Raw genomic sequence first — 23,632 nt, 5'->3', positions numbered from 1 at the left:
GCAGTAGAGCTGGGCCGCCTGGCCAGCACTGGGTCCAGTCTTTGACTTTCCAGCTTGGGGTGGCTGTGCTGCTGTGCCTTGCTGCAGTGACCGCAGAGGCTTGGACAGGATACCTGGTGGCATCTCCCATCAGCGGCTGAAGCCTTCGGGACCCCTTTTCTATGCACATGTGGTTTTGGGGGATCGTTAGAGCCCCCAAAGAGAGAAGCTGGCTGTCCCCCCTGCTGAGGGCAGTGGGGGGGTGTTCGGGGGGCCGGTGTGAGAGAGCGGGGGGCGTCTGGAGAGTGGGGTTTAGCGAGTTTGCCTGATGGAGCAGTTCCTTGGCTTTTGGGGGCATCAGTGGGCTTCCCAGCTGCTCGGGACCCGGACATGCAGGCCGCTCCTGCCTCTCAGCACTGGTGTGGGAGTGGTGACCTCTGGGGGACAGGGAGGTTATGGGAGACAGGCTGGGCCCGGGAGTCAGGCTGGAGGGCCTCTCAGAGCTTAGCCGTGCCCATGCGAGGCGGGAATGCTGAGACCTGTCCGGTTCCCTTCCAGGTCTGTTTTCAAAACAAGCTCTGGCTGGTTTCATTGAAGAAATTCTTTGCGTGATTTACTTGTCAGCAGCCTGTTCTGGCATGCCTCTCGTGACAGCGGACATGTCTGCGTAGGTGACGGCATCTCCCGTGTGTGACGCTCCTGGTGTGAGGGGCCCCCGCCTGGGTGGATGTGTGTGTGGCTCTGGTCCACATTATCCCGGTACAGGCAGGAGCTGAGGAGGACGGCCCGTCTGGTCATCTTCAGGGTCTGCTTGTGGCTGGGCACATGCTGACCCCTTTTCCTGAAACGCTAGAGCCTAGAGATAACGGGCTGCAGTGAGTTTTTGTTCCCTACCTCAAGGGCCACTGCCAGGATGGCTGGGACGGAGGCCCCTTGCGAAGGTTTCTGTGAGTGCAGAGAGAAGACACCCTCCAGGGATAGTGACGTGTCCGCAGCGGGGGGTGTTTGCAGTTGCCACAACGTGCTGGTTGGTCCCTGGGGTGACAGGAGGGAGGCTGTGGGTGTCCCAGGATCACCGTCCTGGACACCGACCCCGAGCCACTCAGACTGCGGAGGGGGCATGGGGTGAGCAGTGTGGGGACACTTCACGGTGGTTGTGGACGCTGCGGGCCGCGCGTCCCTGACCCGCGTGTTGGCAGGCTGCGGGCCGAGAGAGGAGGAGACGCTTCCCGAGGAGGTCTTTGGGTGGCGGACGGTGAAGGAGTGTCTCCATGGAGACAGGGATTATAGGCTGTCTGCACGCAGGTGGGAAGGGGGGTTTGGGCCAGGCTGGAGCCCAGGTGTGAGAGCCGCAGGGTGCGGCAGGTGCACGTCCACGGTGGAAGGCCTGCTTGCGGGTGGGGTAGCGGGTAGAGAGGGGCAGGGGGGCCGCTCCGTCCAGTAAGGCCATCACCCTGCCGGCACCTGCAGCAGTGACGCAGGGGGACGGTGCTCCTGGACGTCCGGCCAGAAGGAGGGGTCGCAGCTGGATGGCCGCCAGCCCCTCTCGCCGGTGGGGGGGCTTCCCCGGACCTCTCCTCCCTTTAGGAACCTGAGGTCCCAGAGCCGCCCTGCAGGGAGAGTTTATTGCGCGGCCTGGGAAGCCCGCGGGGGTAAGCGGGCCTGGTCTCGCTGCTTACCCGCGCTCAGCAGACAAGTGACACCGAGGGTCCTTGGGGTGCCCTGAGCTCAGACCCTTGGCCCCCCTCTTGTCCTGAGAGGGAGAGTCTGCGCCTTCAAGAGCTCCGGCACGCGGTTCCCGAGAGACTGTGCCTGCTGCGCTCAGCGCCGCTCCTGACCGGCCTCCCCAGCTGGGGCCTCGAGGCCGCTCTCCCACCGGCCAGGCTGCACACACGCACACTGGCCTGGCCACGCGCACGCACACGCACGCGCACGCGCACGCACACGCACACGCACACGCACACCCGGCCCAGCCGCAGTTGCTGGCGCGCTGCTCTCTCCCGCTCGCCGGGTCCGGGCCCTGGGGCTCCGGCATGTTTGGGGACCGTGGCCAGTGGCCGCTTGATTCTGCTGAGGAAGGACGAACACAGTTAAGTGGAAACGGCTCTTGGCTGTTCCACAGAAAGGGGGCTGCTTGGGGTGCGTGCGTGTCCCCGGCCGTGGCAGGTTTCCCCTGGGCCCGCAGAGCAGCCCTGGCACCCTGGCAGACCGCCCGCTGCTGCTTGTGGTGTGGGCAGCGGCGGGAGTCGAGGCCTGCAGTGATTGACTTGCTGCTGGTGGTGCAGGTGTGAAGCTGTGAGTGAGCCGGAGGGGGAGGCCCTGCCGGAAGCCCGCCCTCCCTGCCCCCTTCCTGCGCAGTCAGCCCCTCTCCCGCCTCCCGCCTCCCTGCCACCACCCTCCACCTCCTTATTTCTTCCTCCTCCCCCGCCCTGGGCTCCTGCCCCCAAGCCCTGCCCTTCACTGGTCATAATACAGTTGACAAACAGAAGAAAATGTTTTTCTATTCTCTGCCCCCCCCCGCCCCCTCATTTCTTATCTGAATTGAGTGTAATCGACCTGTAACACCATGTTATGTGAGTTTCAGGAGTTTGATACTATGTTGCCGAATGGTGCCTCATTGGGTCTGCTTGCGTCCCTTGCAGGGCACTGCAGGTGTCTTTCCGTTTCGTGAGGACGTTAAGGTCCCCTTTCTCGGCCGCCTCCAGAGGCGCGGTGGGGATCTGTCCGTTCCCGGCGGCACAGCCCCCTCCGAGCCCCGTGCTGAGGGTCAGCGCGCTCGGTGTTTACCGGGACTCTGTGCCCTTCAGCGCGGGTGTGTTGGAGGAAGCGGCTGGGCCGGAAGTGAAGAAACAGCTTCTAGGAGAGAGAGGTTCAGTGTCTTAACCCAGATCACTTATCTGTCCCGGGGGGGCCTCTCCCGCCTTTCATGCTGGATTTCTCTATCCTAAAACCGGAGCGCATGAACTCCAACCAATCTTCAAGTTAGTGGAAATGAGCTTTTTGTTTTAAAAACTCGGGTGGGGACAAAAAAACCCAAACCCTCCTGTGTGGTCTGTCAGTCTTGTCATTCATTTTGTTACGAATGTGAAAGTGTCTCCTGTAATCTTGGAGGTACTCACACAAGGAGAACACACGGCCGCAACTATCATTAAGGTCCCTAATAGTCTTTCCTAAATGCTTTTCCATAATTGAAATTTTACTAACTACATAGTTTCTTGGCAAGATGTGTTAAGGTCTGTGCTCACAAAGATGAGTACGATACAGTCTCTGAATTTGAGGAATGCTCAATCTAGAGATGGTTCTAAAAATAAAGGAGAAAAAAAGCCCAGGGGCGCCTGGGTGGCGCAGTTTGATAGGCGTCTGACTCTTGACTTCAGCTCAGGTCGTGATCTTGGTGTCAGGAGATCTGTGAGCTCCGTGCTCCTCGGAGAGTCCTCTGGAGACTCTCTCTCTCCCTCTGCCCCTCCCCCTGTCAGGCACTCCCTCTCCTTTTCCAGGAAGTAAGTAATCTTTTTTTTTTTTTTTTAAATATTTTATTTATTTATTTGACAGAGAGAAAGATCACAAATAGGCAGAGAGACAGACAGAGGGAGAGATGAGGAGAAGCAGGCTCCCTGCTGAGCAGAGAGCCCGATGCGGGACTCGATCCCAGGCCCCTGGGATCATGACCTGAGCCGAAGGCAGAGGCTTAACCCACTGAGCCACCCAGGCGCCCCCAGGAAGTAAGTAATCTTAAAAAAAAAATCATTCTAAGAGCCAGAAAGACTTGTCATTTTTTTTTTTTAAAAAGGCTTTATTTATTTATTTGACAGACAGAGATCACAAGTAGGCAGAGAGGCAGGCAGAGAGAGAGGAGGAAGCAGGCTCCCCGCTGAGCAGAGAGCCCGATGCGGGACTCGATCCCAGGACCCTAAGATCATGACTTGAGCAGAAGGCAGAGGCTTAACCCACTGAACCACCCAGGCATCCTCTTGTCACTTATTTCTTACAAAACTGGACAAGTTCTTTAGCTGCCCATGCCTCAGTTTCCCCATCTGTAAAATGGGGAATATCATGATACTGTCCCCGAATATTGTTGTGGAGACTAAACAGATTGATCCATGGGAGGTGCTGAGATTGGCACACATCAGGCGCTCAGTAAATGCTGGAGATGGTTACAGTTGGTGTGCTTTTGTTGCCATCAGTCACTTTGAGGCACTTGGGGGCCATGGCTGTCTGTTCCTTTCCCTTCTTTGCCCAGCGTGGCTGCTGAAGGGAGGCGTTAGGAAATATGAAATACATTTGCCTAAACGCTGAGCCTCGGGGTCTTTGTAAAATGGAGATGGCAGGGCCCACCTCACAAGCACCAGGGGAGCGTGACGTGGAACCGAGCACGCACAGATGTGCAGGGATGTGGCCGGTGGAGCTGCCCACAGAGGGGTGCTGATGATTGAGGGACACGTTCCCAGTGGCAGTCATCTGACGTCCCTCGGGCCCTGTTTCCTCATCTGTAAAGTGAAATGACGATTATTCCTGACAATGCAGACATGCTTTTACCTTCCATGTCTGGGGACAAGATGGTCTGCATCAGGGGCTCTGTGGCCATCTAGGGAGTCTTCAACAAGTCTTGTCAGTAAGACTTAATTCTGTTATGCATTAGAAAAATTGTACTTGTTCTGGGTTGAGATAAAATTTCCACGTTGTACCCGGAAGTCTAAGGCATCAAAAGTTAAGCGCCCTACTCTGGTCACGTGCCATGCTGGGCGTCAGAGCTGCGGGGAGAGACTAGGTGGGTCCCCCTTTCTGACGGAAGCTTCTCTCTGGGTTCAGAGAGTTGTTAGGAGCCCCTGATGTCTGGGTCCCATCCCCCAGATTTGGAGGCCGTAGGGTAAGGTTGGGGCCCCTGAGGCCACAGATGCTGCTGCATGTGGCTGAGTGCGGGAGGCCCCGGATCCAGTGGCCGTCTGGGGTCAGCTGTATTCCCTGAGTAGGGCTGCCCCAACTCCCGGTCTTCGCTGTCACTGGTGCCCGTACCCTCTGCTCCTCCTCCAGTCACCCCTGCTGTGGGTCTGCCTGTTCTCGGCGTGGGAGGAGCACCCAGGAATCAGACTGGATCCTTCCTAGTCACCCCAGGCTGGTTTGGGGCTGGCTTGCTGTGTGACCTTGGACACGTTGCTTTCCCTCTCTGGGACTCTGTTTCCTCTGTACAGTGCAGGGGTGAACTTGCTCTGGTTTCCTCCCCTCCTGGGGACAGGCCTGTCCTGCTGGAAATTCTTGCTGAGCAGAAGCAGGAGCGCTTCTCTGTCCCTTACCCCACTCCCGCCTCAGGGAGGCTCCACATCTTTGTGCGAACCATGTCTGTGGTGGTTTTAACTTCTAGATGGAAACATGAGGGACTGAAAAGAAAATATTTTAAAATCCAGAACATCCCACCCATCGCCTGTCACAGCTCAGCTCCGAGTCCCTTGGGCCCACATTTGCCGCGGAGCCGGGCCTCACATTCCTGCTCTTGCTTCCACGCTTGACCTCTTGATGCTTGCAGGGTGGAGGGGGGTGGGTGGGAAGTTTCTGCAGAAATCCTGCTCCCAGGAGGGGGGCTTCATGTGTGTGCCTGATCCACGTCCCTTCTTGGGCCAAGCCTCCCAAACCCACCCAGACACATGAGAATCTGTTCAGATGTTTCTTCTTGCAAACAGACGAGTGGGAGAATGTTCGGATGTTAATAGTGCTTCTGTCTGGTGATGTGTCCTTGTGTTTCTCTCCTCCTGTGTGTGAAGATGTGTTATAGAGTATAATATAATGCACAAGAATAATGATATAAATACGTTTCTTTAGGGACTTTGGATCAGACCACATGAACCTTTCCATGTCTTGCCTTTTTTTTTTTTCTTCAAAGATTTTATTTATTTGACACACAGAGAGATCACAAGTAGACAGAGCAGAGGCAGAGAGAGAGGGCAGGAGGCTCCCCGCTGAGCAGAGAGCCTGATGCAGGTCTCGATCCCAGGACCCTGGGATCATGACCTGAGCCGAAGGCAGCGGCTTAACCCTCTGAGCCTCCCACGTGCCCCAGTCTTGCATTTTTTATACATTATATCCTCAACGTTTTTCTACTTTATTTATTTTAAAGATTTTATTTATTTATTTGAGAGAGAGCGAGAGAGAAAATGTGAGCAGGGGAGGGATGAGGGGATCTTGAGCAGGTTCCACACTGAGTGCAGAGCCCGATGTGGGGCTCGATCTCATGGCCCTGAGACCGTGACCTGAGCCGAAACAGAGTGGGACACGCAACCAAGTGAGCCCCCAGGTGCCCCTTTTCTGATTTATTTTTAGAGACCGTTGCCGCATCTGGATATAGCCTCATTTATACAGTGAATTCCTTGGGGTTGATGACTTCGTCATTTCTAACGTCAGGCTCTCTTAAGTAACGTGGCAATGAACTACTCTGCTCCTGGGGCCCGTCTGGTGGGGCTTCAGGGTCCAGGGATCATTCGTGACACGTCTTCCCTCCACAGAGCGCAGGAGCCCTCCAGCCGAGAGCGAGGTGTCCTCCTCCACACAGGTGAGCTCGAGTCCTCATGGGGAGTCAGGGCAGCAGAACCTGGGGAGCAGTTGTGGGCTGGCACCGGACAGGAGTCGGTTCAAATCCCAGCTCTGGCACTTAACTGGAAATGTGGCATGGGTGTTACTGTCGTCCTGGAGCCTCTGTAAAAACGGGGTGGGGGCGTCCCAGATCTGCCGTGGCCCTCGTGACACGTGCGGGATGCTGGCCCGGCTCACAGAGTCCCTGGGCCTCATGGCTGCTGTCACACTTCCCAACTGGCGGACTCTGCTCATGGCCTCGCTGGCGACTCAGATTCAGTCCCTCTGAGCCCTTCCTCTTTGGGCTCCTGGCGTCATAATTTTCTGGAAAGACGATTGCCTCGGAAGCTGCTTAGCAAATCCTCAGGTAATCCTGTTTCCAGCTGCGTGACCTCCTGGGGTCCTCAGTCCCCGAAGGGCCAGCTGAGCTGTGAGGTTCAGCACCTCCTGTAGCAAGGTGGCCCCGGGAGGGGGCGCAGGGCCTGGCGCTGTACCCGTACTGACCACGGGGCTCTCCGGGCCCTGGCAGAAGCTCCCGGGGAAGCCTGTGCAGTGCGGCCCGATGCTCCCAGCCAAGCTGGGGTGTGGGCACGGATTCTGGTAGAGGGCCTGCCGGCTGTGCTCTGCTCTGGGCTTGCACCTGGAGTCTTGTTCCAACTGTTAATGGGGTTCAGGGCCAGGAGGGCTGTGCCTGGAAAAGAGGAAGGGGACACCCACAGTGGTTCCGAAACCTGTCCAAGGATGCAGAGCTAGTGAGCATGGGTCCAGGATCCTAGTCTGTGGTTTTCCCAGGGGATGGTGGCACATGCTCCCTGGGACCGTGCTGCGTTCGCCTGTCTGTCGAGTATCTCTTCTGGGGAAGGGGCTGCGCCCCCGGCTCTTGGTGGGGAGGCAGATGGGAAGTCCCACCTTGAGCAACACGTAGATATGACTAATGCAAGTACTAGCGCAGATGCTGAGTGCGACAGAACAGAGAGGTCCTGAGACAGAGGAAAGGTGGTCTTGGAGGGGTGCCAGGGGCGGGGGGATCTGCAGAAACCGCTGACGGGGACTCTGTCTTTCAGGTGCTGACCACCAGCGAGGACGGTGGAAGTAATCTCTCCGAAAATTCTGCGAATACGACCAGCCTCCCAGGTAAGGACTGGGTGTTTTTTCTTCTGTCTGAGGGGCACAAAACGCTTCTCTGCAGAACGTCCTGACTTGGAAATGTTGCCGGAAGGCCAGTCTGCGGAAGGAAGGGGGCAGTATTGCCATGTCTGTGCGAGTCTGACATCGTCCGCTGAACGCTGGTGAGGGAACCAGTAACAGACCAGTGAAATGTGCCTCAGTTGGCCCAGAATACAAGTGCCTGTGCCAAAGACCATGTTCTCAGAGTCTGGAATGGAACACATGTTGGGGGAAGCCTTTATTTTTGGTGCCCTTGACCCCAGAGATGTGCTTTGTTGCCTGCAAGACCAGGAAAGCTTACCAATATCTGCACCAAGAAGAGCCCCGGGTCTGCCGTTCATGTGGGAGCCCAGGGTCCGGGCTCCAGGGCCTCAGCCCTGGGGCAGCTCTGCCAGCTCTGCCCGCTCTGGGCTTTCTGAGGCCATGCAGGCTGCCTGGCAGAGGTCTGCACCCTCCCCCTTCTCTCTGCTCAGGGTCTCTGGGGTCAGGCTCAGACAAAGAGGACAGTGTAAGCGGAACAGAGGGCAGCCTGGGAGACAGGCCGAAACAGAGATGGAGATAAAGGAAGGGCAGCTGAGAGATAGCAGAGGGCGTATCCAGTTGGGGGAACCGCAGAAGGTTCCTGGCCTTGAGTGATCGTGGGGGGGGGGGAGGCCAGGGTGGGCCTCCAGGGCTCTGGTAGGGATGGGGCCCTTGGGGAATGGGCTTCTCCAGCCCAATCTGTAACAGGAAAGGCCATCTGTGGGATGATGACTCCCAAACTCAGATCCCACGTCTGATAACCAAGACTCAGCTATCCGGCAGCCTGGGTAACCTGCCAGGGAGGGGGGTGATCCTACAGATTACAAGCTTAGGTCTGAAGCGGACTCTCGAAACTGCCTCTCCTTGCCAGCCCGGATGTGTTCTCTGCCTCATCCTGGTGACCGGCAGCACGTTCATGGGGTTGCTCAAACCGGGGACCAGGACCAGGACTCTGAAATCACATGTCCGAGCTCTGGTCTCTGCGGGCACAGGACCCCACTCCTCTACTCTCCCGTCACTCACTCTGCCCTCCTTGCTCTGCAGCACATGCCTACCTCAGGGCCTTTGCACATACTGCCTGTCGTGGCCAGCTGCTTCACAACACCCAGGTCTCTGCTCAGATGCCCCTTGTCAAGGGGCCTGTCCCAGTCACCCCTGTTCTTCCTTTGATTTTCATCATTGCCCTGTCACTACTGAGGTCATAGTACAGATTTGTCTTTCCCTTGATTAGAATGTAAGGTCCGGGGGTGCCCCTGGGGGGCTCTGTCGGTTGAGCACCCGATCCTTGGTCGCAGCTCAGGTCTTGGTCTCAGGGTTGCGAGTTCAAGCCCCACGCTGGGTTCCACACTGCTTGAGGACCGAGTAGAGGGACAGATGAGACATGACACCCAGTGGAGAAAACGTCATCTAACCTGAGCTCCTGATGTTGTCCTCAGTGGGGCGCCCAGAGCCTTCGGGAGTCCTGCGCCCCATGTGCTTCGTGGGGACAGGCTGAGCGGGGACCGGCCGAGCCCCACTAGAAAGGCCATGCTGACTGGGAGAGTGTCTGTGGCCACAGGAGCTCGGAGGCTCTGAGCTCGAGGTGCCCCTCCTCCTCCTCCCAGCTCCGGGGGGTGGAATCCTGGGGTCCCCTTCCACCGGGGGCCCATCTTCCCGGGCCGGCTCCGGTGGGAGCGCTGGCTGGCGCCGTCCCCTCCCGCGGGGCTGCGGATCCTCCGGGGCTCCGGACCGTCCCGCCGAGAGGCATCCCTCCCCCTTCTTGCTCCTGTTTCTCTTAGTGCAAGACTCGCCTTCAGGGCCGCTGCCTACCTTCCTGGTGGCCGGAGGAAGCCTGGCCTTCGGGACGCTCCTGTGCGTCGGCGTCGTGCTGAGGTGAGTGGGGCTGGGGTGCTGGGGCAGGCCTGGGGGGGCGCCGCCTTACCTGGCTAATTCGGGGTGTATCAGAGATTGGATGACACGTCCGATGAGCAGGAAGGCGGCGCGTCCGGGGTGACCCTCGGGGCTCTGGCCTCGGCGGCTGGGCGGACGGCCGTGTTGTCACTCTCGAGGAGACGCTGGTGGGGGGGGACAGCCAAGCACCGCAGCGACTCGACTTTGGGAGCACGGCGTTCGCGGTGCCTGTGAGAAGCCCGAGCGGACACGTTTGGGAGACGGTGGGCATCACTGTCCGCGTGTGGGCGGATGTGGACGAGGCTGTGACGGTCCCTGTGGCATTCGGAGGTTGAAAACTTGTGTGGACGCGGAGGGACTGGGAAGCCTGTTTGCTGAAGCGGAGGGGGCGGCGTCCGTCACACTCGCGAGACGCCCCTCAGGCTCGGGACTGCTGTGTCGCGTGACCTTGCCTGTCCTCCGAGAGCCACATACCGACGTGGTTGTAGGGCCACGTGAGAAACACCACGGAAGTCTGTGAACGGGCAGGTCCGAGGGGCCTGGCCAGACCCCGTTGGAGGTGCTCCACGTCCCAGAACAAGCAGACCCGGAGGCCCCCTGCCCAGTGCTCTGTCCGGTGCATCCTCCGGCGCCGGCGAGCTGGCGCCATGCCCACACCGCTCCGTGTCTCTCTCCGGTGGCTGGTCGTCTTGTCACTGTTCCCAGGCTTGTGGACACATCCGCCGGCCCTACTCCTGCTGTAGGGCGGGTGAGAAAACGTGCAGCGTTCACGACTGTAGGGCAGGGCCTTGCGATGGGCCCGAGCTGGAGACCCGGGGGCCATCTGGCCGGGCGCAGAGGGTGGCTCTCGGTCGGGACACAGCCTCGGTCTGTCCCTCTTGCCTCGTGTGCGGCTTTCTGAGGTTCTTGCCGGTGACTGTGAGGGAAGGTTTTAGGGTGTCCGGGAGGAAGTGGTAGAGACATTTCCTCACTTGTGGGACCCCCCCCCCCCCCAAGACTGAACCAGCTTTGGTGCCAAGGTGGTCTGGGTTGGAAGCTGACGTCTCAGACTGGGTTTGGCCGTGTCCGCTCTGCTGTCCCCGGGAAGAGGGGAGCTGCCCAGAGCGTGTGCGGGAGATAAGCCCCCACACGTGTGGAGGTTGGCCCGTGGGGATGCTCAGAGCTCACCATCTTGTGTGGGCCAGAGACGGCCATGCCAGCAGGCTACGTCCTTCTTCCTGCCCTCTGGGGGACCCGCCACAGACCCTCCAGAGTGCCTGACAGCACGTCCGCCTGGCGGATGAGGAGACGGGAGCGGGGAGGGTTGGGGAGCTGACTGCCGGGCCGAGAAAGCCGACCCCAGCCCGACGTTCTTTGCACGGGGTCTCCCGGGTCCTTTAGTCGGGGACACGAGATGAATAACGAAGAGGCGAGATGACTTGCCCGAGGACGCAAGCTTGTTGCCAGCAGAGCCAGGACTAGGCCCTGAGTCCTGAGAGTCCCTGCCCACTAGGCTGGCCCGCTGTCGGCGGAGAGGCTGTCGCAGAGCCCCGATGGTGGAGCGCGGGGCTGGGGACCGACTGGCTCGCTCCTCAGACACGCTGTGCTCAGCCGTGGGCAGTGCGGGACACAGGCTGGGGGCTGCATGGCCAGCGTCTGGGAGCGTGAACGGGCTGTGCCCTGGGTTGTCGCATCAGGGACTTGTCTGCTCGCCGGTGAGTTTCCGTTTTCTCTCGTGTTCGGCAGATGCACTGGGGACCAGGCCATTTACTTCAAGGGTGAAAACCTCTCCCCTCCCCAAAGCCCGCATGTCAAGAAAGGTGCATAAACTTGGGGAAACTGGGTGTTTGGAAGAGTTGCGGTGCCGCTGGGACGGCCCCGTCAGAACTGGCGGGAGACGATGGGCCCGCGGATACACAACCCGCCCGCCATGAGGCGTGTTTTTCTGTGCCACGTGTTTGTCTTGCATCTCAAAGCATAGCTTCTCCTGAATGTCTTCTCAGCGTTATCAGTGACAATTAGAACACTTGCAGATGTGCCACTGAAAACAGGTGTGGTGCCTTTGGAAGCAGGGGTTCTGAGTCATGGCCGCTTAAATTCTTGTGACCCAACTGTGTGTCTTGGTCCCGTAGTTGAAGCCACTACTGAAAACATAGGGCGCTCTGGTGGCCGGCCACGGGAGCGGCTGTGTCCGTGGGTGCTCCCTGAGTCACTTCTCATGAGGGCTCAGTCTCTCCGTGTCACTTATTTAAAAGACGATGGTCATGGTGTGGTTTATAAAATTTTGTTGCATTTGCAGCCCTTATCTTTAAGTAAAACATCACGAGGCACAGACAGGTAAGGCTGACAGAAGGCGCCGGCTGAGGAGCTTGGGGCCCGGCAGCGGGTCCTGGACCCGCCAGAACAGCACCCGCGCCAGACGCCCCAGCCGGGTTCCCCCGAAGGCGCGTGGAGCTCAGTGATTTTTAGAAAGTGTCTCGTTCACTCGGAGCGTTTCAAAAGCAGAAAAGCTCCTCTTTCTCACTTACCATCCAGTCCCTCACTTTGGAGAAAGGGGTCGGACACCGCTTTCCCTGGAGCTTAGGTAACGCCCGCAGAGACTTGAAAAGAAATTGTGATTCGTGCTCATGTGCTACACAGTGACAGCTGGAAAGAAGAAAAACTCACACGTTGTCTGAAGACAGCCACTGTTGATTTTTAAAAACGTGAGTGTGACCAAGTCCAGCACACACCCGGGAAGCTCAGGCCCTGAGTGTCTAGCTCCCGAGTGTGCCGGAGATGTGCACAGCCCTGCATGCGCGCCCGGAGGAGACGAGTTCACGCGGAGGCGAGCGTGCTGCACAGCACTCCTGGGGTTTCTGCGTCCCTGTGAGGACTTGGATTCCACACCCGAGTTCTGCCTTTTACCTTTAGCATCAGCTGGAACAGAAACGTTTCCACCATAGAAGCTGCCGTACCTCGATGCAGGACGCCCCGTGGCATGCCCGGCTCCTCACACGGGCGTGCCCTGGCCGCTCTGGGCGGGGATGGGGGGTGGGGGGGTGTCTCGCTCTCAGACAACATGGTGTGGAACGGCCTCGTGTGTCAGGCTTTGCTTTCCTCCCGGTGCGTTCTGGGAAGCCGAGCTCCCGGGTCAGAGGGTCTGAGCTCTAGAAGCTTGCGTGTCCCGAGGGAGGACTGTCCCCCCAACCCAGGCCTGGCGGCTGCAGAGCCCTCCTGCAGCAGTGCCAGTGCCCGAGTGGGGAGCCGTGGCCACACTCTGCACACTGTTTATTCCATCCGATCCCAGGCCGGATGCCAGGGGCCGATTCGGAGCCAACTATCAATGGTTGATCGTCACCGGGACAGGAATAGCCTGTTGATTTAGGAAGGAGCCCAAGGAAAACCCCCGAACCTTGTTTCTGACCGTGGTTTCCCTCCTCTCTCCAAGCGGCTGATGTGAGGTGGGACCGGGGGAGGCGTGTGGCCCTGCTCTGGGGTCGGTGGGGGACCGTGCAGAGCAGGGGCCGGGGGCCGGGGGCCTCAAGGAGGGGCCCCGGTGCAGCTCTGGAGGCGGCTGTGTCCGGCTCGTGCTCATCTCTGCGGGGGCTGCTGCTGGGTGCCTGACGCTGGCCGCGGGCCCGGCGCGGAGCTGGCGAGGGAAGCTGTGATGGCAGAGATGTCTATCTCCTTCCTGTTCCGCGTCCCCTTTCCTGCCCGATGAGTCACTGGTGCCTGCGCGGTGCCCACGGCAGGGCCCGGGAGGACCCGCCTGAGGGGCAGGGCTGCTGAGGGAGGGGGCGGCCCTTGCCCGCTGCGCGTTCCCTGCCCCCGCCCGCCTTCGCCTGCCCCAGAGCTGAGGGGCCCGCGCTCCTCCACATGGGAAGAGTTCTCTCTGCTTCTGTAAGTAAATGCATGTGGGACCAGCGATGTGTACCAGGCTCTGGAACGGGACCAGTTCAGTCCCTAGTGCTGTAAGGGACACCCGTGGTCACGTCGGCCGCGGTTTCCCCATTTGTCAACGGGACCAGCGCAGCCTGCTGTCCCCCAGAGTGTTGCTGAGAGTCCCGGCTCCTCAGAGTCGCGTGCCTCTGTGAGGGGATGAGTGGCGTCCCTGTTCGGAGCCGAGAGCTGCTCTTTCTCACTGGGCGCATCGCGGCGGGAGCTAAGCACCTGTGTGGTTTGTTCTTGTCCCTGCGCAGGTTCAGGAAGACGTGGAGGCTGCGCGCGCTGAAGGACGACAAGGCGAGTGGGCGCCCACCACACTCGCTGGGACAGCTGGTCCCCGAGAGGCCCAAGCCCACCCCGGGGCTGGTGCCCCTCATCTCCCCGCCGGTGTCCCCCAGCAGCCCTGGGTCCGACAGCGCCTCGAGGCACAGCCGACCGGATGCCAGGCGCCCACAGAGCCCTTACGACGTCAGCAACAGAGACTACTTCTTCCCCGGGTAGCGGCTGCGCGGCTCCCGGCCGGCGGGGGACGAAGCCAGGCCGGCTCGTCTCAGGTGCTGGGGCCCCGCAGAAGGTGCGTCACTTCCCCCAGCGGGGTTGCTGCCTCTGCCACTTGTGCCTTTCCCCAGTGCCTGAAGGGGCTGGAGTCCACGCGGAACCCCCAGAGAAGGCAGGTCACCGTCGTGCTGGACACTTGGGGGGACGAGCTGCCGGCCACCCGTGCAGCCTGCGTCAGGCAGGACAGATTTCCAGCCGAGACTCCCCGGCACCTGCCGGCCCGTCCTGCAGCTCCGTGTTCCAGCCCCCGCTCTCGGAGCCGCCTGCCTTCTCCGTTCTGTCTTGCCAGGCCCGAGGCCTGCTTCCCCACCCGGGGGCTTGCGCAGTATCTCAGGGCCTGGTGGTTTGAAGCGGAATTAGAATAGTTCCTCCCTGGCATTTTGCTAAATGTGAAGGGCGAGCCTTGGCCCTCACCGAATCCAGGAGCTGGTGCTTGGGTTGAAGTCCCTCTTCGGCTCCCAGGACTCAGGAGGAGAGAAGCAGAGAAGGAGAGGCTTGGAGACAGGCCTCCCTGTGCTCCCCGGAGGCGGCACTGCCCCGCCGGCACTGCCCAGGGGACCTGCCTCTGGAAGCCCCTCCCCCGTCCTCCTCTGCTTCCGCAAGAGGAGGCCGGGCAGCAGGGGGCGTGTGGGGACAGCGGTTGCCACAGCTGCACCCCAGCTGCTTCTGCTCTGTTTTCAGCGGAGCCCGAGAAGCAAGGAAGATAAGGTTTATGTGAAAAGACAAAAAAACCCGGCAGGAATGTATTTCAACTTTCTTTTTTTTAAACCACTGTTTTCCCTGGAGGGTGAGCAGAGCCGGTGCACCCGGTGCACCCGCAGGCAGCACAGGGTGTCCCAGAACCAAGCCGGGGGTACAGCCCGCCTCATGACCGCCGCGGAGTGTGTCCCGACGGCTTTCCTAGCGGCCCGCCTCGTTAGAGCGGCAGCCCCAGCACGGGACAGGTGGGGGGAGGGCGCAGGCGGCCGCTTTTCTCCGGGTTCGCCCAGGGCCGGTGCTGCGGCCCGGCGGCCGCTCGAGCCCCTCGGGTTCGGGCCTCCGTTGACCGAAGTCCGGCAGGCTGTTTGTTGTTTTTCTCGAACGTTTCTTTGAGAATGGCAAAAATGCTGTCAGAGGGAAATACGCAGGAGGAGAACGTGCCCGAGAGCCGTCTTGACCTCCCGGGGAGGCTGGGTTTCGCTGGGGCGCAGGCGGGCTGCGCGGAGAGGTCGAAGATGGGCCTGCAGATAGCGCCTGGCCGCCGGCCGCGTTCATCTCCAGACTGTTCTGCTCTCCTTGTGATTGTAATGAAGCTGCCTTTTTTTTCTATTGGAGAGGGCCTTTCCCTCGAGTTCTGTATAAGCTAGTGAAGATGAAGGAAGACTGTTTTCTCTGGGCTGTGGGCTGTGCCCCGAGCGCAGGTGCATCCGCTAAGCTTTGTGGTCCCTGAGTGGTCCTAGCCACGGCCACCGGCCCCGTGTCCTGCGGGGCACCTGCTGTCTGTCCTGCTCCCCCCCCACCCCCGAGCACAGCCTGAAGTGGGAGACCACTCCTCTTGCTGGGTGGGACGAGCTGAAAATACGCTGGTCCAAGGTCTCAATCCGTGTGGTCAGTAATTCTTGTAGCATTAATGAAAATTCTTTGAAATGTCAAGGGGTAGCATTGAGTGGACCAACAAAGCCTTTGGAGACCCCGAGCTCTCTGCTCTGACGAGGTCTTGCCCTGGAGGCCTGTTTGCCAGGCTCGGCTCACAGACCCTCCGCCCGTTCCTGCTGTTCCCGGGGGCAGGACACTGGGAGAAGGGAGGTGAGCAGAGCCGTGTGGGGCAGGCTACGCCAGGTCACGGTCTGTGGGTTTCCTGCGGAACGGTCAGGGATGTCTTGCCGCCTCAGAGGAACTGAAGGTTGACCCACTTGGGGAGGAATCTGTCCTCTGGTCTCACAGAGTTGGTGAGAAGCGTGTCTTCATTTGGAGAAGCAGGTGTGATGGCCCCTCGGAGGTCACACCGGCTTTCCCACATGGCAGGCGTCTGTGGGGGCGTTGTTGGGGCGCAGGCCAGCTGGTTGGGTGTCTGGGCCAGCGTCTTGCCTGCGTGTCCCCTGCGTCCCTCCAGCATTGCGCCCTCGGTGTGGCCTGGCAGCGGAGCCGGGAGTTCCTGTGACAAGCATACCGATGAGGACGGACACCGTCAGTCTCATGAGCCTGTGCTCCGGCGGCGGTCTGCCGCGGTCTGCTGCGGGAAGCGGGCTGGGGACGGGCAGAAGCCGTGTTGGACGGGCACCACACATCTGTCAAATGTAATATACCTCAGCGCTTTTTGTTTTTTTTGAGAAAAATAATAGTTTTAATTTTTCCCCTAATTATCTGAAAGCAAATACCAACGGTTGACGTCTGTGTATGGGGCAAAGGGTCAGTATAATGTTTTTCAATATTTTTCTTTTTATCAGCTATTTTCCATGCAAAGTGAAAATTGTAAATGTTTGAAATAAATAATTTCTAAAAATGTGCCTGAGACGGAATTCTGCGTTGGGCCCTCGGGCCGTTTGGAGGGAAGACTTGCCCAGTAAGGAGCGGATAGGAGGAACAGGCCTGAAACGAAGTGGACCGGTCTGGGAGGGCCTCCCCCCGGCACGGCTCTAGAAGGAGGTTCCAGAAACAATAGCAATTTCTCGAAAGACTTCAGTTATGCAAATGTTTCCCAAAATGAGTCCTGGGGTTTCTGGAAGGGCGTGGGTGCTCCTGCCGCCTTCAGCCGGGCGGCCCAGGGGAAGGAAGAAGACGGGCCTCTGCTCATCCGATGTTTATCGAACGGGGCGGGAGCGGCGTCACAGAGGGACCCTGCCCTCTTGTTCGTCAGCCTGTCCCTTTTGAAAGGGTCTTTGGCAGGAAAACCTGGGGTTACAGCCCTCCCCTGTCTTCAGAGAGGACAGCCATGTGCGGCTGCCGGGTGGACGAGAGCCAGGCCGGGAGCCCAGAGACCGCGCACGTTGGCCTGGAAGCCACGGGGCTGCGCACTCCCACCCACGGTCCCCGCGTGGCCGGTCCCCACGGTGCAGAAAGTGCCCCAGGAAACAGATGTCTCCCCTGGTGGCTGGGCCGTGTGAGCCGAGCGGGGTGCGGGCATGAGGACAGGAAACGGAAGGAAGAGTGTGTCCTGCCCAGTGTGGCTGTCGGGCTGATGCGGTCCTGAGGCGCTCTCCACCGGAACCCAGGAGCCACCGGTGAGCGTCGCGGGGGTCGCCGGACAGGACCCAGCCACTGGCCAGTGGCGGAGGGAAGTGCTGGAAGCAGGAGGAGACCAGGACTTTGCTCATGTCCAAGAGTAGGGCAGGCCACAGGCAGGAAGCTTTCCTGAGCTGCCGCTGGAGGGGTCCTGGGGCTCAGGGGGGGCCTTGGCGCCATGGGAGCCCCGAGGGGCTGCGCACACGTAGTGAGGGCCGCCGACCTTGAGCCCTGCGCTGTCCTCGAATGCTGACCAGTCCCTCGTGTCGCGTGGACGTCCCTGCTTGTCACGGCACAGACGAACAACCCACACCCTAGCCAGGTCTGAATCACACCAGTAGTCCTGGGCGATAATCCGAAACGTGGGTAAAATTAAGTAAAATCCTGGCACATACACACCCCAGATGTGTGTAATACTCACGCGAGCGTGTTCCAACACAGCCTCAGATCACTCCGCACGGCAGCCTGCGTTCACAGGGGACGTGCCGCGCACTGGAAGCGCCGGAGGACTTCGAGGAGGATTCCTCGGGAGGACAGCGGCGCGGTGTTCTGGTTTTCAAGTTGAAGTGCTGTGCCGGAGGGGTTTTGAAATGTTGGATGTTGTAAGCGTGATCCCCGGGATTCTGTGCCCAGAGAAGAAGGGGGCAGTGGGGTGGCAGGCAGCACCCCAAAGACCCCTGCTTGGCAATGGGAGGGGGCACAGTGGGGACCTGCAGGGACTCCTGTAGGAGGCCCAGTGTGGGCACAGAAAGCTAAGGAATGCCCAGATGGCTCTGTGAGGGACGCCCGGATGACCATGGCCCTTTCTGGGGTGAGGTGGCTGCAGGGGGCGTCCCACGTGAGGGCGTGGCGTCCTTCGGCGGATCATCTCCACGGATGACGGAGCGGGCCGGGGCGTCAGGAGCAGCTCGGGCGTCGGCAGCAGGCCTCTGGCCCCCGGCCGTGCTGTCTCCCTGCCGCACAGGCCGCGCTGAGGGTTGCTGTGCCGGGGTCTGGACCTCGAGGCCGGAGGTGGGATTCCGTGGCAACGTGTGGTGTTAATTGGGAAACAGAATCTGTGGCCAGCAAAGAGGGACACCACCGGCCCTGCTGGTCACCTGGAAGTCCATGGCCCCTTTTCGGTAGAAAGGGTCTAAAGTCAGCCGGTAATAACAGCTGCCCTTGTGGGCCTCCACCCCGGGCTTCACACACGGGCTTTGCTTTCTCAGCCGAACGGCGCTGCAAGGGAGGTGTTCTCGGCGCTCCCAGGTGAGGCGGCCCAGGCGAAGGCCGTGGGCCGGGACCGAGTGGAGACCCCGACCGAGGCCATGAACCGGGTCTGCCCGGCTCCAAGACCAGTCAGTACCTTGTCGTGCTGTGGCTCAGCCTCCCACCCGCCCCCGGCACTGGCGACCGCCGGCATGGTCCTCTCTCCAGCCCCCGTGCAGGTGCGGTCCAGGCCCGCTCAGCCCAACTCCCCATGCGGTTGGTCACCCTGTTGTGTGAGCAGGGGCTGGAGACCAAGCCTGTGGGAGTCGGGAGCCCACAAAGCACGTCCCTGCAGCAGCTAAGCCCCAAGAGATGAGCTGTGGACGGCAGGGGTGGCTGCCAGGTCCTTCCTGGGGACGACCCTTGGGGGAAGCTGAATCCCACGGCCACCTCACCCGTTGGTACCAGCTCTCGCTTCTGAGCTCCGCATGGAAGGTCTGGTTTTCTCCTGCTGCTTCCTTGGTGGACACTTGGGTGAACTCCCTTGAAATGCTCCCTGTGTGCTCATGGGGACCGGAGTAACCCACTCTCTCTGGAGGGTCGTGGTCACCATGCTGAAAGTAGCACTTCTCTTTGGATGGTGAGACTTCTGAGGACAGTTTCCCGAACTGCAGTGCTGGCTGCCAGGGCACAGGAGGGACCAGAGCTTCCTCGGGCTGCTGGCCGTCTGCCAGAGTTCATGAGCAGAGTTCATGCTCCCTCTGGGAGCAGACGGCCAGTGTGTTGTGGGGGTTGGGGGATGGGTCTGGGGAGTGGCTGCATGGGCGCAGCTTGGCTGGGCTACTGGTGGGAGCTTGGGGGCTGCCTCGTGCACACACTGGGTTGAATAATTTTGTGATATTCAAAAGCAAGAAAGTCACTAAAGACTAGATACCCAACTTTGCAATGCACATGAAACACTTTTTCATGGGCATGTATGTTTTCACAGTTAAAGCTTTTCGTTAAGCGCTTATAAGCCCCCTGCACAGCTCAGCCGTACAGTGCTGTGAAGTGTTGGTCGAGAAGTAGAAGTAGGTGAGGACCAGAGGCTACACACAGCAGGACGGAGACAGCGGTGCAAAGCGGCCAAAGTCTTAGGTGAATCTCTCCAAAGCCTTGATGTTCTCCATTTAAGAAAATGCAAGGGGGCGCCTGGGTGGCTCAGTGGGTTAAGCCGCTGCCTTCGGCTCAGGTCATGATCTCAGGGCCCTGGAATCGAGCCCCACATCGGGCTCTCTGCTCCGCAGGGAGCCTGCTTCCTCCTCTCTCTCTCTGCCTGCCTCTCTGCCTACTTGTGATCGCTGTCTGTCAAATAAATAAATAAAATCTTAAAAAAAAATGCAAGGACGTTGGGGAGAATGGTTCACTTGCAAACATGCCATTTAAAACAATCCAAAATGGAGGCACCTGGGTGGCTCAGTAGGTTAAAGCCTCTGCCTTCAGCTCGGGTCATGATCCCAGGGTCCTGGGATCGAGCCCCACATCGGGCTCTCTGCTCGGCAGGGAGCCTGCTTCCCCCTCTCTCTCTGCCTGCCTCTCTGCCTACTTGTGATCTCGCTCTGTCAAATAAATATTAAAAAAATAAAACAATCCAAAATGAATATAAACATCTCTTTTTAAAAAAGATTTTATTTTTTATTTTATTTTATTTATTTTATTATTTTTTAATTTTTTAAAAAAAATGTACTTATTTGAGAGAGAGACAGTGAGAGAAAGCATGAGCAGGAAGGTCAGAAGGAGAAGCAGACTCCCTGTGAGCTGGGAGCCCGATGCGGGACTCCAGGATCATGACCTGAGCTGAAGGCAGTCGCTCAACCAACTGAGCCACCCAGGTGCCCCTTATTTAATTTTTTGAAGATTTTTAATTTATTTGACAGAGAGAGACAGTGAGAGAAGGAACACAAGCACGGGGAGAGGGAGAGGGAGAAGCAGGCTCCCCGCTGAGCAGAGAGCCCGATGTGGGGCTCGATCCAAGGACCCCGAGATCATGACCTGAGCCGAAGGCAGATGCTCAACCGATTGAGGCCCCCAAGGGCCCAAGATTTTATTTTTTAGAGTAATCTCCACACCCAGTGTGGGGCTCGAACTCAACAGCTCGGAGGTGGAGCTGCGTGTAGAGGGTCAGAGGCCGCAGGGGGCCCCTGAGCAAGTCTGTTGGAACCGTCCTTAACGTAAACTGCGATTCTCACTCGTGGACAACCGCTGGTTGACAGCTTGATGATTTAAGCCTCCACTTGCGCATACTAATGCATCTTCTGGCTTAATCCATACCGGTGGTCCTGTTTATGAACCCCAGTCGGAGTAATTTTACTGAATTAGTAAAATGTCCGTGGGAGGCCTCTGGGTCTGCAGCAAGTGGAGGGCGTGGCCGGCCCCCCCGGGGATTCCTGTTTTAGGGCTCCTTGTGGGTTTGGGAAGTGACGATCCACGTGCTCCCGAGGGCATCTCCTCCGCAGCTGATGGCGCGTGGGCTGTCAGGGCTTCCGGCCATGCAGCTCTGTGCGGCCGCCTCCCCCACGCTGGGGAAAGGCGAGGCCCTCAGACCCAGCGTGGGCTTGCCCGGCGGTAGCCTCCAGGCCTCAAACCCGATTCCATGTCCCCAGCCCGGGTCCACCAGTCTCACACGGGGAGAGACAGCACGTTGGTCTCTGATGTCTGTGGCGCTGGGCATTGTTTCCAGTGGGTATTTTTCCCCCCTGTGGTAGAAGACACGTAACAAAATTTTCCATTGAACCCTTTTTCTTTTTTATAAAGATTTTATTTATTTGTGAGAGAAACCAGGAGCAGGTGGGTGGGGAGCGGCAGGCAGAGGGAGAGAGAGAAGCAGGCCCCGCACCGAGCAGGGCGCCTGACGGGGGCACAACCCAGGACCCCAGGGTCACAGCCTGAGCTGAAAGGAGACGCTTCCCGGACCGAGCCACTGGGCGTTCCTCCACTGAAGAAGCGTTTCCAAGTGTACAGGTCAGTGGTGTGAAGCACACTGACGTAGCCGTGTACACAACCTCCAGAACGTTTCATCTTGCAAAACCGAAACTCCGAGCCATTAAAGCACTCCCCATGTCCCCGCTCAAGCCAGGCCCTGTGCCGACCACTCCGTTTCTGTGAATTTGACTGGGTTTCTCAGAGAAGTGGAGTCTTACATATTGTCTTCTCGGGACTAGCTCACATCACGCCACAGGACGTCCTCAAGCTCCACCCTCGCTCTCGCGGGCTCAGATTCTCCTGGGAGGCGGATCCTCCATTCTATGCGGCTAGCACTCGGGTTTCTCCATCCGTCTGTCTGCCTGTTGTGGGCACTTGGTTGATTTCCACTTCTTGGCTACTGTGGTTTTTTTTCCAAATGTTATTTTTCTCTTGTTAACTAATGCCAAGCGTCTCGTTTAACAGCCTTCGTCCCACTGGTTTGATTGTGTTCTTCAAACGTGGGGGATTCTGCCGGCCTCCTGTGTGGACAGGAACGTGCAGGAGGCTGTGGTCTGCACCCCAGCATGCACTCTGCGATGGACCCAGGACAGGTATTGGGTTCTTACGAGTGTCCTGATCTGAACAAGGCCGCCCCTGGCTCAGCAGGCGAGGGGTTAAAGGCAGACACTGTTGAAGCAGCACAGGTAGTGCAGTGAGGTCTAGTTTCATTGCTCACACCGACCTTCCACAGGTTTGGGATCTGACACGCGACAGCGCCGAACCCTGGGACCTTACATACTTGGGCACCACCTGGACTCTGAGAAACGTTACTCTGATTGCTGGGGGGTGGGGGTGTCCAACATCTCTGTGACACAGAGATGGGCAAACTTTGCAGGCATTTGTACCACCTAGTGGCAATTTATGTGAATATTTAATGGAAATTAAAAATTTGATCCTGGGGTGCCTGGGTGGCTCAGTGGGTTAAGCCGCTGCCTTAGGCTCAGGTCATGCTCTCAGGGTCCTGGGATCGAGTCCCGCATCGGGCTCTCTGCTCAGCAGGGGACCTGCTTCCCTTCCTCTCTCTCTGCCTGCTTCTCTGCCTACTTGTGATCTGTCTGTCAAATAAATAAACAAAATCTTTAAAAAAAAATTTGATCCTGAAAGACTCAGTACCATAGCCTTCTAGAACCTTCTAGAACCTCAGATGCATGTATTTGCGTGTTTCTAAATAGTAGCTTCCACTGGTGGTGCTCGGTCATGGCAGAGTATCAAAATCACCTCGTAGAAGTTTAAAAAATGACATATTTCAAGCTTCAAGACAGACTAAAGCATCAACTCCCGCAGGTGGGACTAGCATCGGTTGAATAACAAAGGAACAAAAGCAGACCTTTAAAGCAGGGTGAGGCTGGCTCCCAGGGCGGCTCAAGAAGATGCCAAGGAACTGAGGGTGAAGCTTCCCAGGGCCACGGCCAACTGGGAGGGAGCCACGCAAGAAGGGCTGGTGACCTGAGAGGGGCAACTGCCATCAGGGCGGCCAGGGGGTCTGTGGTGTCCTCTGCCCTCTGTCTGCTGTGGCCGCATGTGAGGGACAGACCCCACCACTGCTCCCTCCCAGGAAGCATTTGCAAAGGGAGGGGATGCCCCAAAGGAAGCAAAGGTAGCAAACACACCGGTTTTCTTGGAACAGTGCTCATTTAAAGTTCCATCTCAGAGCCTGCCATCTCCAGGGGTACTGGCCATGGCGACACATCCAGAAATGTTACACAACCTCTTGGACATCATTTGCCAAAGCACTAAAGCGCACCACAGGCAGGCACTGGCGCCCAGGGCCGTCTTCAGATGTTTTCCGGAGTTGGAGGAGTGGGTTAGTTATGTGAACGGGTCCAAGCCCCTAACAAAATAACCGAATGGTTGAGGACGAAATGGCCTCCAGGACGAGGATGCGACCCGCCGCCCAGGGGCGCCGTGGCGCCCGCCGCACCGGCTGCCCAGGCCTTCCCCGGGCGAGCCGGCAGCCGCCGAGCATCCTCTCCCCGCCGCGCCCGCCGCCCGCAGTTCGCGCTCCGGCCGTCAGGTGGCAGTGGCGCACCGCCGCTCCCTGCGGGGCCGGGCCTGGGGCGACCGAGCGCGGACAGGTTCCGGGGCCCAAAGATCAGACGCCGGCGTGGAGGGCGATCCCGGAGGCCGGGCGCAGGTCACGGGCCGGGGCAGAGCCGCC

The 23,632-nt window shown here is 59.0% G+C and overlaps 1 protein-coding gene across 3 annotated transcripts in view; it reads left to right on the top strand.

The window, feature by feature from the left end:
* Window positions 1–16,568, top strand: part of IL6R (interleukin 6 receptor) — a 39,409-nt gene extending 22,841 nt beyond the window's left edge. For all 3 annotated transcript variants that reach the window (XM_059144962.1, XM_059144964.1, XM_059144961.1), the window contains 4 exons: window positions 6,474–6,520; window positions 7,605–7,674; window positions 9,507–9,600; window positions 13,779–16,568. In XM_059144962.1, the coding sequence (XP_059000945.1) occupies window positions 6,474–6,520; window positions 7,605–7,674; window positions 9,507–9,600; window positions 13,779–14,025 (458 nt within the window). In that variant the 3' untranslated portion in view covers window positions 14,026–16,568. The remainder of the gene's footprint in view (window positions 1–6,473; window positions 6,521–7,604; window positions 7,675–9,506; window positions 9,601–13,778) is intronic.
* Window positions 16,569–23,632: the final 7,064 nt, after the last annotated feature.

This window comes from Mustela lutreola, chromosome 14, assembly GCF_030435805.1.
Source record: "Mustela lutreola isolate mMusLut2 chromosome 14, mMusLut2.pri, whole genome shotgun sequence".
NCBI classification, from domain to species: Eukaryota; Metazoa; Chordata; class Mammalia; order Carnivora; family Mustelidae; genus Mustela; species Mustela lutreola.
This window is presented reverse-complemented; position numbering and strand designations above follow the sequence as displayed.